Source organism: Myxocyprinus asiaticus, chromosome 6, assembly GCF_019703515.2.
Source record: "Myxocyprinus asiaticus isolate MX2 ecotype Aquarium Trade chromosome 6, UBuf_Myxa_2, whole genome shotgun sequence".
Classification (NCBI taxonomy): Eukaryota; Metazoa; Chordata; class Actinopteri; order Cypriniformes; family Catostomidae; genus Myxocyprinus; species Myxocyprinus asiaticus.
In genome coordinates this window covers 29,629,459-29,644,744 of record NC_059349.1, presented here as the reverse complement: position 1 = coordinate 29,644,744, position 15,286 = coordinate 29,629,459, and the positions used below count along the sequence as shown (strand labels likewise).

At 35.3% G+C, this 15,286-nt stretch overlaps 1 protein-coding gene across 4 annotated transcripts; it reads right to left on the bottom strand.

The window, feature by feature from the left end:
* Positions 1–738: 738 nt before the first annotated feature.
* Positions 739–15,260, bottom strand: LOC127442378 (E3 ubiquitin-protein ligase rnf152-like). Of its 4 annotated transcripts, XR_007897474.1 has the most exons (5): positions 15,153–15,243; positions 13,884–13,984; positions 10,496–10,821; positions 10,325–10,385; positions 9,911–10,167 (listed from the first exon to the last, which is right to left on the bottom strand). XR_007897474.1 is itself a non-coding variant. In XM_051700365.1 (3 exons), the coding sequence occupies exon 3, from the start codon at positions 2,058–2,060 to the stop codon at positions 1,443–1,445; it is 618 nt and encodes a 205-aa protein (XP_051556325.1). In that variant the 5' UTR covers positions 2,061–2,224; positions 3,963–4,070; positions 15,153–15,260; the 3' UTR covers positions 739–1,442. The 4 variants fall into 4 exon arrangements, 1 of the variants encoding a protein (XP_051556325.1); XR_007897473.1 differs by lacking the exon at positions 13,884–13,984 and having other exon boundaries at positions 15,153–15,246; XR_007897475.1 differs by lacking the exon at positions 13,884–13,984 and having other exon boundaries at positions 9,911–10,163; positions 15,153–15,246.
* Positions 15,261–15,286: the final 26 nt, after the last annotated feature.

The following is a 15,286-nucleotide window of genomic DNA, read 5'->3' as shown; positions in this document are numbered from 1 at the left end:
CAAACAGGTATCAATCTAAAAACGTAATTAAGTTTCTTACCAGATGTAGTTTGTCATTTCTCCCAAAGACAAACTCCGCTGTGATCAGCGCCATGTTGTTTTGTCATATGACGCCATATGTCGAAAGTTTAACCCTTACTGACAGCCCAGAGTCTTCTGAACTGAGATCAGTCGGTTTAAATGTAACTAAGTTAACAGAATTTGCCAATTATTTACACTATATACACAACAGAAATAACAAGAGCAGCAAGATAGTATGCAATTTCAAATATGCCATTGGTTTTGGGGTTTTGAAATGGGCTATTCCTAAACAATATTACATCAGCAATGCAAAAAAGTCTTATAAACAAATCTCTTGCTCTCATACTGACGGCTTTTACATTAACATCATGTTATATTATTATCATCACACCTTGAAATTACATAAAGCAAAGTGTAAAAATAGAGCCCAGAATTAATTCAGTTGAGCAGAGTATTGAAGAAATATTATTCAAGGCAGAAAGCCTATTCTTCAGGCAGTTCAAGAAGGCCTACCAATATTCAACCCATAAAATCAAGTTCAGGGCACCAGGGCAAAGGGACCCATCACACTTGGGTCATAGCAGAAACTAACAACAAAGCCATTTAGACATATTTAAGTAGCTTTAAAATAAAACAGCCACAAGGCTGACTGTTTTGCATCCTAGTACTTGTATGAAGAGGAACTGTAGCAAAGCGATGAAAGAAAACAAGATCTGCCATGTTTAATAACATGTTTTTAATCGTTTAATCAAGGACAAACTCAAAAAAAAAAAAAAAAACACACACACACACACACACACACACAATACAGTTTGCTACCATTGAAAACACTAAATTTGTGATATTTTATTATACAGCTTAGCTGAAGCGCACTGTATATTTCGATTACGATCCCTAAAACAATGACTCACTCAGGCAGTGGAACTATGTTATTTTGTAACATCGTATGCTGTATTTTAGTTCAGACAAACTGCACAAACCTATTACAAACTGTCAACAATACACAGGTCTAGTTAAGCACTAGAGATTATGGAAAATGAGATTTTTCAAAGCTAGTTTCCCTCATGTACATACAAGACAAGCAAATACATTGCCAATACTGCTAGATTCATTAATGACATTTCTGCCCATTAACTGAACTAATTCCCCAAGTAATTGCTAAGAATAAATCAGTGCTTTCATTAACATTTGAAAAACCTTTATGTCTGCATAGATAGTGCCCTTAACTTCTACTTGAAGTCAAGTATTCTTTTATTCCCTTATTCTCTATATATATATATATATATATAGTTAGCATATCCTTTCATGTACTGTAGGTCTGTATGATGCACATAATTACAATTTAACATCAAACAAGACATCTCAAACTACAAGAGTTCATCGATCCATTTAATTTCTTAATTGTTCCACAGTCTACCATCTCATCCACAGGAGATTATGGTGAACCGTTTGGACATACAGGACATGTTGTGCAACACAATGCCTAGTAGAAAAATTAAAATAAATGCCACAAGTAGCACAGTGCAAACTCCTGTCCACGCCGTGGTCTGAACCGCCACCTCCTCCTCCATCCTGTCCTCAACCTGCTCCTCCCCCAACACCAGGCTCCTCCCATCCGAGACATTTAACACACCAACACTTTTGGGGGCAAAACGGCATTTCTGATCTCCAGGGAGAAGCGCCCCATCTGTGTCCAGAGGAACGGGAAGCAGGTAGCAGCCATTGTTTGGTAAGTGTATAAAGATGGGCGTGTGCTCCGAGGACTGAGAGAGACTGATGACCGAGAGCACTTCCGGGTCATCGGGAAGATGGGCGACAGAGATGCCGTTGGGGAGATGTGTTATGCACCTGCACCAAGGACAGCGGATCTCTCTCTGACTGAGCCTCATTTGGCTTAGACACATGGAGCAACAGGTATGCTGACAGTGCAGGAGCTTGGGACGGCGCCTTTGGCTAAAGTTGTTAAAACAGATTTGACACTCAAGCATGGAGCTCTGCGACAAGGTCTCCATCATCCTCAAAAAGTGGCTGTTGCACATAAAAATCTCAAGTCATAAAATCTGTAAAAACTTTCTTGATGTAGTCACGCAGACACCTTTGGCTTCTTTGACGACAGTCTCCTTGCCAATTTCTATTGCCACACTCCTTCGACCACTCTCTGTCTTTATTGGCCGTCAGTGCTTTAATCCATATCTGGCTCTGCCTGTGAAACCAAGATGAGGACGTTGCATCAAAACAGTCAGTCAAGAGTGTAATCCAGGGTAAAGCTTTTGGCACATACACAAGTAGGCTGAGTGGTGAATTTATTATGCACTAGCTGTGAGCTGTATCTAAACTGCTGTCAGGCTTGACTCAGATGCAGACGTTTTGGATAAGTAAACAAATCAGCAGGGATTAGGACTGTCCACAGTCACCCTGAGCTTAGACATGGACTGTGGAGAGAAAACTGATGCTAGATAACTAAACGGTGTAAGTAGATTCAAAACAGATCACTCAAATAGCACTTTTATTTTCATGTTAGGCTGATTCTTCAATTAGGGGAACTTTTCTGCCCAAAGTTTGATTTTAAAGAAAACAAAATAATAATAATAATTATTTATGGCACTTTATGCCATCCCAGATGTATATGACCTTCTTCTGCTGAACACAAACGAAAATTTTTTAGAAGAATATTTCAGCTCTGTTGGTCCTCAAAATTAAGTCAAAGGGTATCAACATTTTGAAGCTCCAAAAAGCACATAAAGGCAGCATAAAAGTAATCCAAAGGACTCCAGTTGTTTAATCCATATCTTCAGAAGGTTTGGGAGAGAAACAGATCAATATTTAAGTCCTTTTTTTATTATAAATTCTCCTCCCTGCCCAGAAGGTGGCGATATGCATGAAGAATGTGAATCGGAAAAAACTAAAGAACAATGTGAAAGTGAGTGGAAAGATTGATAGTAAAAAATAATTTATATACTGATCTGTTTCTCACCCAAACTTACAGTATTATAATCACAGAAGACATTGATTGAACCAGTGGAGTCTTATGGATTACTTGTATGCTGTTTATGTGCTTTTGGAACTTAAATTTGATAACCATTCACTTGCATTGTATGGACTAACAGAGTGGAGAAATTCTTCTAAAAATCTGTGTGTTCAGCAGAAGAAAGAAAAGTCATACACATCTGGGATGGCATGAGGGTGAGTAAATGATGAGAGAATCTTCAGTTTTGGGTGAACTATTCCATTAAGGTTATGATACATTTTATTAAGAGAAACAGCTAGCTACATTTTTGGGTCAATAAGTTGGGTCAAGCAAAGTAAAGAAATTCTCAAATATTTGTAAAAAAAAAAAAAAAAAAAAAAAGAAAAAAGTAATTACCATCACACACACAATATCAAAACTCCACACCATATTCCAAAATCTACCAACTCTAAAATGTACTTGAATATTGATCAAGGCCATGTTTAGATCCTTATTCCACGACGTGATAATTGTTTATAATGTGAATTAAAATTATTCTTCAAGATTTTTAGTCAAAAGTGCCCCTAATTTAAGAATCACAATATACATGTTAAAGGGTTAGTTTACCCATAAATAACAATTTTGTCATAACTTGCTTATCCTCGTGTTGTTCCAAACCCATATGACATTATTTCTGCCATGGAACATAAATGGAGATGTTAGGCAGAATGTTAACCTGTACCTGTATAATGTTAATGTGTGCAAATACTGTAAGATGAATTAAATCAATGAAAGTCAATGGTGACTGAGACTAACATTCTGCCAATCATCTCCTTTTGTGTCCCACAGAGGTCAGAAAGTCATACGGCTTTGTAAGAACATGATGACGAGTAAATGAGATTTTTAATTTTTGGGTGGACTATCCCTTTAATTATCAATGATTCATTTTCTCAGTATACAAAAGTTCTCGATTGCTTCACGAAGTGAATCTTACCTTGAGTTTAGCACAAATCTAGGCAGGTATTCAGATAATTTGATGAGTGCAATAAGAAATAAAGGCAGTCCAAAATAATCTCCTGTCCCATTAAATGACGAAATCAGTCTGTAAAATAAAAGGCCACTACATGAAAAAGAATAGGAAGTTATATAGTCGTGTACAGGTTTTTTTCCACCAAAAAGTGTTATGAATTTACATTTGTCATTGACTTACTGTACATTACTTCTGCAGAATTTCCAGTTATTATCGCAAATTGAATACATAAATTATTTTTTGTAACATTTTTTTTTTAGTTTTGTAGAAGAAACTTCAGATATGCAAAATATTTACATAGATTTCTTTGACACATGTAAAAACTTGTTGCTAAACACAACATTTATATTTTATGTGGTGGGGCAGTATTGGCATGGCAAGTAAAAATCTGAACTTCTTACCCAATCAGGCCCTCAGATGAAATGTTTATTGTTGAGCCCTGTCTTATGTTATCAACATAAACCTGTACTACAGTTGTTTCATTGCATAAATGCTGTACTTTAGGATGGGCAATATAATGCACATTCAGTAAGTATTTATGTACACATAATGCACATAAAAAATTACACTGGATGAACAGACTCCTCTTACAAGCACCAGCCAAATATGACCTAGTTTAGTTGAGCCCGTAGGCAAAATTTCTGAAACCTACATGACAAATGACTATTAGCATGCATGAAGCTGACTAATGAATGTCCAAAAATCCCTCAAGCACCTCTGCTTCCTTCTGACCTTAAATTCAGAGCTTCAAAATATTTCCTAAACTCATTTAAAATTGATTTGAGGGCATTTGTTTCCTTCAGGTACTGTAAAGCTAATATGCATTTTAATTGCTTGGCTCAAAGCTCATCACTAAGGGAGGAATATTTAAAGCAAAACTGAAATGTGCCAGTGCCACAAATGTCAATCACCTGAAGCAAAAGCGTAAACAGTTGTCAAGTGGCTATTTCACAAGATAAAAATAAAATTACTCATGTCCACCTACACTTCATTCCAGAGTTCTTATTGTTACACATACTACCATACCTTAATAACTTGCTCATGTGACCATGACATTCAAAACAAAGTGATTTAGGGCTGTTAATGTATTGTACTCTTCTCTTTCAAGTGTATGGGTAAAACCATGTGAGTAATTGCTCGTATAAGTATAATTTTCCACCCACCTCCTGAGAGGAAAAATAATTAATAATGCAATTAAACCCGCTAAAGTGCAATGAATGGACGGACACCCCTGAGGGTTTATTCATTATTAGGTGCATATTATCTTGTGAAAGGGAAGTGGAAACATTTCCCTTTTTTTGGGACTTCCAATCAAAACACATTAAAACAATTTCACAGAAAGCTTTAGGGACTTACAGACATTAATATATTTAACTTACAAATAATTCAGAGGGGTGCGGAAAAAAAAAAAATTGTCTTTAATTTTAGTATATTAAACCAGTTTGATACTTAAAGTTATGATCATTTCATGATCACCAAACTGCTATCATAAGAAATCTGGTAAAGAGCATCTGAAATGAAAGAAATGTGGAAATTCAGTGCTGCATATTACAATTCCATCTTGCTGTGGAAGAGAATTGAAGTGCACCATGGTAATTATGTTGCCATGAAAACCACTCTTACAGTAGCTCAATTTCACATTGCATAATTTCCTTCAGCAATTCTGGTACAGCACACAGGGGAGAAAATGTGCCAATCTATTAAAAGTCCTGTGGGCAAATTTACTAAATCATATTAAATCTTTGAGAAGACTTAACCTTGACAATGTGTCCTTGGAGTTCACACTTTCATACTCGCATCAATCTCTCCTTTTATGCTGAGCATGCTGGCTTTCACCTGCCATCTTGTCCTACCGTGGACCTGGAATATCCATTGCTTTTTTTTTTTTTTTTTTTTACTATAGATGAAAAGCAACAGAGGCACATAACTAAGGAAATAAAATTATAACGGGATTGGTACCTTAGATGCACATCATATGATATCATCAAATGGGAAATCATATTAACAACATACTTATATAGACTTTAAAGAAATGTGAATATCTCAAAGGGAGCTTCTCTGTAGGTCAATCTTTGGTCTGTTGTCTCACGATACTAAGACAATAAAACAAGCAGTTAACAAACTGTCAGCTGCATGCTACAGCGGACCATCAACCTGATGGATGCAGCTGAATCAGGGATTTGTCAGAAAGCGGGTAAAGAAAAGGGGAAAAAAAATGTCCTTTACTTGAGCAGGTGGGGTGCTATCCATGCATGCCCACGGCCTTTACTTTACTGATAACCTTTTTCATGCAACATACTGTAGGATGCCTGTGGGTTGTTTGTTCTACATACAGTGCTGGGTAGATTACTTTTGAAAATGTAATCAGGTACTGATTACAAATTACACAAATTCAATTGTAATCCATTATGAAATCTAGTGGTGCAGTAACTAACTAACTTTTCCCACACTATTTTTAAAGGTATTAAATATGGTGCCATGCTATGACGTAGAAAAGTTAATAAAAGGTGATAATATTAACATTACACTTTTTTGTAGATGTCTTTATGAACCCAAGAGCATCATATACATATTGGTGCAGTATATGTCTGCAGTGCCTATATTGTAGGCTTTCTTTTATCATATCAACTACAGAGCAATGCAATTTAATTACAGTATACGCCTAGCGCCAAAATACGCTCTAAAGTAAAAAAATAATAATGTTCTTGAAAATCTGAGAGCGTAGTGGGAGAGAGAAAATAATAGACTTACGAAATTAAACATTACATTTGTGTATTTCTATATATACTTTATTTTCTATTTGCTTTATTATATATATTTTGTGTGTGTGTGTGTGTGTGTGTGTGTGTGTGTTTTCTCTCTGTTTTGTTGTTGCATTGTTTGTGCACTGGAAGCTTCTGTCACCAAGAAAAATTCCTTGTATGTGTAAGCGTACTTGGCAATAAAGCTCATACTGATTCTGACTGTGATCATTTTCTAGATATATGAATCCAAGAACATAATATAAAATAGGTAAAGTATATTGCCTATCCAAAGCCCATAACTGTAAAATAAAATTAATAATATTATCAAAAGATGGTGGTGGGTTTGAGTAAATTATGGATTAATAATTAATAATTAAACATTACATCATACTTCATCATTGAGATATGAACCTCAGTACACAGTGATACACAGGTACAGTGTATGCCATTGCTTATTTGCATGGCTATTTTATTTCAAATAATCTAAAAGAAATCAGAGGACATTGTGCCATAGAGGGACTCATACACAAACGAAATGAACAAAACCACCATATTCTGATGTGTTATATTTGAAATATGATCCTCGCAACACAGTCATCCACAGGTACAGTTTATGCCGACTGCGCCTATCTGCAGAGCCCATAATTATATTATTTCAAATATTTAAAAATAATAATAATAATAAAAAAAAAAAAGATCGTAGTGGCATAGAGGGACTCATACACTAATGAAATGAGCAATTTCATCATACTCTGATATGCCATTGTTTCAATATGATTCTCTGAACAGAGCAATACATAAGTAGCATGTATGCTGATTGTGCCAAACTACAGAGCCCATAACTAATTTCTCAAATATGCTAGATAAATACATTCACTAACAAAATCATGGATTACATCAAATTCTGATGCAAGATTATTCAAAAATGATCACCAGAACACAGCCATCTGTGCCAATCTACATAGCCCATAACACATTTTTTTCAAATGTTCTCAAAAATCAGAGACTGTAGTGGGCTAGAGAAATACATTCACTAACTAAATCATGCATTGTGTCATATTCTTATGTGTTATATTTGAAATATGATCCTCGGAACACCGCCATCCACAGGTACAGTATATGCCAATTGCAGCAATCTGCTGAGCCCATAATTATATTATTTCAAATATTCTCCCAAAAAACGAGATTGTAGTGGTCTAGATAAATCCATTCACTAACAAAATCATGCATTATGCCATATTCTGGCTATAAATTAATAAATTAGGTAAAACCATAACAAAACTGAATAAATTAGCTGTATTTACTGTAAATGTAGTAATCGAAACAATTATTTCTATATAATTTGTCAATTGACCGTACCTCAATACCGTTATTCTACGCTACCTGTTGTCTAATAATAATCAAATAATTATTTTGTATATTATATATAATGAAAGAAGCACCCTCTAATGCAGAGGTGCCCAAAGTTTTTCCTATGAAGGGCCAAAAATCAAACTTGATTGAGGGCAGTGGGCCAAAAGTAAACGTTGCATATATCAAACTGTATTATTTTTTAAAATAAATATTAATACTGCAAAATACACAGAACTCTAAAATCTAAATCATCAAGTGTCCTATACTTGCATAATTCACATAATTGATTTCAATATAATTTTTATGCATGTTTTTTCTCTCATTTGCGAGAAAAATGTAAACGTCTCATAAAACATGGTTACTGTCTCTTTAAGAACAGCGCATCTCCTCACATTGAACACACGGTAGGTCTGTGCAGTTTTGGAGAGATGAAGATACAATGGCATGACGTAATACTATCAAGTAGGATATTGTTTTGTTTTGGAACAAAGAAGATATTAAAGATCTTAATCACAGTCCTGGATTTCACTCAGTACTACCATTTATTGGGACTGCCAAATGTAATAGGATTACTGAATTAAACAATGCTGTAAAAATGTTTTTGCGTAGTTAATGCATTTAGCCTACTTTTATTTGACATTAAAGCTGTTTTCCTGTTGTGATATCAAAAACTTGAATTGTACTTTTGCTTCTTGAGAGGCGATGGATTAAGGCTGAATGCATTAGCCTACATTATGAAAGGAAATAAAAGCTGCGAAGCACATTTCTGAAAATTTAAAAAAGTTGAGAGGCATATTAATTTAGTTGACTCCAAAATATGATTATGATTAAGAACCTGACGAAATATGGCATTGAATCTTATGGTTATTAAAAAACTTTTGAAATTAAAAACGTGTAAAACTCACGTTTGACAAACGAATTACAGTATGATGCACACAGACGTTATATACACCCCAAAACGGGCTAAAGTCAGAATAAGAAGATGAAATATGAAGAATTAGATTACTGGCAGGGCAGAAAAGGGGTTATTGAGAATACTGGTCTGTTCAGTTATTGTGCTTGTCGTAATGTTGTGCTGTGTTTGGAGTGTCGTTTAGACTGAAATGACTCACCTGACTTTATCAAGCCCGCTTCAGTAATCGCGTTCACGCGGATATGAAATGCGGCACAACGTATTGAAGCCATATTTCATTTCGGATGACTGTACGCACTGTTCCGTGAGTCCACCTAATTACCAGTCATTTCTTGACACTGCTTCAGTTCCCGCTCCATTTTAAACCAACAAGGTTCAGTCGCGGTATTGAAGGCACACCTCCGACTTTGGAGCTGGCCAATCGCAGTGAAGATTTTGGGGTGGCACTTGGGATAGCCAATGGAGCGAACTTTCAGACAGCACTTATCATTGAAGGTCATTGAAGTACACATATACATTTAAAAAAAATTAAATCACTTACACTCTCTACTTTTTAAATATGCTATAGTTTTTGTAATGCAAAAATAAAACAAAAATGTTTAAACAAATAGATTAATTAAAAACAAAGAGCTGCATCAATGCCATATTTTATCCCCCTTTTTTCATCTATGGCAAGGTGGGCCAAATCAAAGGTAATCACGCGGGCCATTGTTTGGGCACCTATGCTCTAACGGCTGTGGGTGATCACACTTAAAATTAAGAGTTAAGGTTCATGTTGCTCGTGATGCATGATGTTCATGATTCATGACACACACACATTTCTTCTGTACCCCTCTATCTGGTCTCATAATACATTGTAGTCACTATTAGGGTTTTACGGTGAAAAAAAATAACAGCAATGCTTGTGTCAATTAAATACTTTTATTTTCAATTAAAATGGAAAACTGTAGTAAGAATGCTCTTGTATCAATTATTAGCTGAATACATTAATAAATGATTGGGATGAAATAATTGAAAATCGAACATGAATAAATATTTTAACAAATAAATATTCCATTGAAATATCAGTCCTCTATAATGTCTTCCCTGTGCATCACTATATGTGTGTATTTTGGTGAGTGGTAGTTCCTCTCTCTGGAAGTTGTGTGACAGCATCTGTCTGGGTAGAAACACACAACTCTGTTCAGAGACAGTCTGTCTCTTACAATATGAAAAAAGTGATAGTCCCAGGCTAGCTTTTGGGTAAACAAATTTTGGATAAAAAAAAGAAATATCTCCATCACTTGCTTAGTGGTGAAGAGGATAGAAGTAGTTACCTATGTACTTCTATACCATTTAAGTCAGGGATATGCTGCATACTGCTTGTGGGATTGATACCTGAGATAACAATAAAAATGAAAAATATGACTTCCTTTTTTAGGACATGATGCCAGAATTTTAGTCTAAGTAACATGAATGATCATGTATCTTTAAATCATATAACTTACATGGTTATGCCAGTGACAGACTTTTTATTAGAATGGTCCTCAGCTTAGATGTCTAAGGGCAACTGAAAACCTGCTCTCTCCTCTCCAGTGCAGTTACCAATATGGAGGAAATAAAAAGTTACACTTGTCCAGCTCTTTGACTGGTTACAATTGTTCTGGTACAGAACTTTATAGAACAAATAATTAGGACAATATGTTTGGTAAAAAGTTCCATAAAGTTTTGATTTGTAAAAGTTAGAATCTAAAGTCATTAAGAAGATGTATTAAGTGTACCTTGAAAGTGTGTTGACCATCTGCGTATGGTTGAGCTACCAGGAGTAAAGTGCCTTAGAAAAGCAGTTGCAAAGTTACAGAGTTAAAAAAAAAAAAAAAAAAAAAAAATCAACAATTATAATAACCATTTCAGTATAAAAGGGTTATTCAGGAAGATGTGATTCACAAATTCACAAATGATTAATGACATTCATATACGAGTATTTATTATAACCCTACTTAATTTAAATGTTATCATTCATGTGATATATATATATATATATATATATATATATATATATATACACACACTGGCAGCCAAAAGTTTGGAATCATGTACAGATTTTGCTCTTATGGAAAGAAATTGGTACTTTTCTTCACCAAAGTGGCATTCAGCTGATCACAATGTATAGTCAGGACATTAATAACGTGAAAAATGACATAAAAAAAAACAAAAAAAAACATTTAACTACTTCACATAGTATTCATCAAAAAATCCTCCACGTGCAGCAATGACAGCTTTGCAGATCCTTGGCATTCTAGCTGTCAGATTGTCCAGATACTCATGTGACATTTCACTCCACGCTTCCTTTAGCACTTGCCATAGATGTGGCTGTCTTGTTGGGCACTTCTCACGCACCTTACAGTCTAGCTGATCCCACAAAAGCTCAATGGGGTTAAGATCCATAACACTCTTTTCCAATTATCTGTTGTCCAATGTCTGTGTTTCTTTGCCCACTCTAACCTTTTCTTTTTGATTTTCTGTTTCAAAAGTGTCTTTTTCTTTGCAATTCTTCCCATAAGGCCTGCACCCCTGAGTCTTCTCTTTACTGTTATACATGAACTGGTGTTTAGCGGGTAGAATTCAATGAAGCTGTCAGCTGAGGACATGTGAGGTGTCTATTTCTCAAACTAGAGACTCTGATGCACATCTGGCCTTACACATCTCTTTCTGTCCTTGTTAGAGCCAGTTATTCTTTGTATTTGAAGACTGTAGAGTGCACCTTAGTATAAAATCATTTGGCAACTGCAAGCATTGTATAGCCTTCATTCCTCAAAACAATGTTTGAATGATGGGTTTTTAGAGAAAGCTGTTTCTTTTTTGCCATTTTTGACCTAATATTGACCTCAAGACATGCCAGTCTATTGCATACTGTGGCAACTCAAAAACACAAAGACAATGTTAAGCTTCATTTAACGAACCAAATAGCTTTCAGCTGTGTTCAATATAATGGCAAGTGATTTTCTAGTACCAAATTAGCAATTTAGCATGATTACTCAAGGATAATGTGTTGGAGTGATGGCTGTTGGAAATAGGGCCTGTCTAGATTTGACAAAAAATAACTTTTTTCAAATAGTGATGGTGTTGTTTTTTTACAGTAATGTCCTGACTATACTTTGTGATCAGTTGAATGACACTTTGGTGAATTAAAGTACCTTATGAAACAGCAAAATCTGAACATTATTCCAAACTTTCAGCTGCCAGTGTATACACTACCGGTCAAAAGTTTTGAAACACTTGACTGAAATGTTTCTCATGATCTTAAAAATCTTTTGATCTGAAGGCGTATGCTTAAATGTTTGAAATTAGTTTTGTAGACAAAAATATAATTGTGCCACCACATTAATTTATTTCCTTATAAAACTAAAATTTAATTAAAATAAATAAAAAAAGTTTTTGAAATTGATGACTTGGACCAAATAATAAAGAAAAGCAGCCAATAAGTGCCCAACATAGATGGGAACTCCTTCAATACTGTTTAAAAAGCATCCCAGGGTGATACCTCAAGAAGTTGGTTGAGAAAATGTCTAGGCAAAGGGTGACTACTTTGAAGACGCTAAAATATAACACAGTTTTGATTTATTTTGGATTTTGTTTAGTCACAAGATAATTCCCATAGTTCCACTTATGTTATTCCATAGTTTTGATGACTTTACTATTATTTTAAAATGTGAAAAAAAAAATATAATAAAGAATGAGTGTTTCAAAACTTTTGACCGGTAGTGTGTGTGCGTGTGTGTGTATATATATTTCATTATTGACTCTGGCAATGTTCACACTGAAAGATTGGTCCAGCTTTTTGCATATCTCCGGTTGCATTAGTATATATTGAGTCAGGCACAATGTTAATTTTTATTCAAGCTGTATATGCAATACATGTGACATTGTTATATGTTTATATTTGCAGAAAAAAACCATATACACAGCTTTAAGCCATTTACTATTTACCTCGATTTCTGAATTTCTCTTCCTTTCTACATTTTTACATTCAGATTTTTGAGAATATTTGCCACATATACAGTACCTGTGGGTGGCTGTGTTCCGAGAATCATATTTCAAACATAACACATCAGAATATGATGAAATTGCTCATTTCATTAGTGTAAGAGTCCCTCTATATGCCAAAGTTTATTTTTTATTTTTTATATTTTAAATAATATAGTTATGAGCTATGCAGACAGGTGCAATCGGCATATACTGTACTTGTAGATGGCTGTGTTCCAAAGATAATTTTTTAATAATGTTACATCAGAATATGATGTAATGCGTGATTTCATTAGTGAATGTATTTCTCTAGCCCACTACGGTCTCGTTTTTTTGAAAATATTAAAAAAAAATTAGTTATAGGCTATGTAGTTTGGCACAGATGGCTGTGTTCTGATGATAATTTTTGAATAATGTTACTTCAGAATATGACATAATCCATGATTTTGTTAGTGAATGTATTTATCTAACCCCCTACAGTCTCATTTTTTTGAGAATATTTAAAAAGAATAAAGTTATGGGCTCTGCAGATTGGTGCAATAAGCATACACGCTACCTGTTCAGAGAATCATATTGAAACAATGACAGATCAGAATATGATGAAATTGCTCATTTCATTAGTGTATGAGTCCCTCTATGCCACTACGATCTCTCTTTTTGCTTTTTTTTTTTTTTTTTTTGAGAAATAATATAATTATGGGCTTTGCAGATAGGCGCAGTCGGCATAAACTGTACCTGTGGATGACTGTGTTGCGAGGATCATATTTCATTTCGTTTGTGTATGAGTCCCTCTATGGCACAATGTCCTCTGACTTTTTGGATTATTTGAAATAAAATAGCCATGCAAATAAGCACTGGCATACACTGTACCTGTGTATCACTGTGTACTGAGGTTCATATCTCAAATCTACATGCAAAGAGAAAAGGGCACTCGATGTTGAGTGGATCATTCAGCATCTGATAGCACATCCCTGAGATGAGATAATGTAAGATAATGTCAGTGGAATTTACTAATCAAGCCACAAGGACACAGTAAAGTCAAAGAGCTTTGCAAACTGCCCCTGATTTCAAAATGTCTGTTAAAGTTGGAGACAGAAACACATTTTAAGAGACAAAGGTTGGGGTTTTAACCCAAATATTTTGCATGGCGTGACATGCACAGGCATTATCAAGGAGAGTCTGTTTTCAAAGACTTGCATATTTAGACTAGTTCCCATTGGCTGTGTCTCAAAACCTGAGCTGCTTAGCATTTTTGTGCGTTAGCATAGGTGCGCAGGACTCGGAAAGCCCCTATGATACCCAAAGTTATGTCTAGGTAGGCAGCATACTAGGTTATTTAAACACACCCATTGTGGTTTTTCTCTGAACAATCAAAACAAAACTTCAACCGGAACAGAGACGGAGATACAGAGCTGCTCAAGATGATCCTGGAATTAACAGTGCAAGATCCTCCTACCGTACTACACGGTTGCAATAAAATAATAAAACAAATTAGGCGCCTGTTGTGTTCTCCAAACAAATACTATTTTGGAAAACAATCCATTACATATATCGCCTTACTTATTGTAGTCAGGTTACAAAATCGGTGTAATAACAACAACAACAACAACCTCATAACCAGACGCATGGCATGTCGTAGGGGCCGTTCACACCGAACACATCCTTGTGCTAAAAAAAAAAAAAAAAAAAACAGAAAAAAGTGCCACGGAGAAAACACGTCTCGAAATGCGTTTTTAACTTGACAAGGCGTCTTGCACGAGACGCTGAAAAATAAATAAATAAATACCGAGACGCGTCGCAACGATCAAAGACGTCCGTCTAGCGCATGATTACATGCGAAAACAATTTAAAAAACAGTGCGGACGGGCGTAAAAACGCATTGTGTGTGAATGGCCCCTTACACGTTAAGCGCAGTTTATAACTGCAAACCCGCTGCTAAGGATGTTATCCAACAAGCATATGTCGATGTACTATAACAAAAACTGATTTGGAGCACAGAAAGGTTTTGTTTGTTGTTTACTATGTCGATCACATGGGGGAACACTGATAATTTAATTTAGCACAAACTTTGTGCGAAAACACAAAGCAGGAAAGCCATTGTGTCTCAATTGTTTCTCTTACAGCATAAAAATAACTCACCCTCTTCTAGTTCATAATGTCTTCTTTCATCTCTCCAAACGCTGAATATCGTATGAAGAGCAGCCTCGTCTGTCATACTTCACTCTCTGCCTTCTTCAAAGGCTATACTGTAAAAGCTATGTGCTACTCCCGCA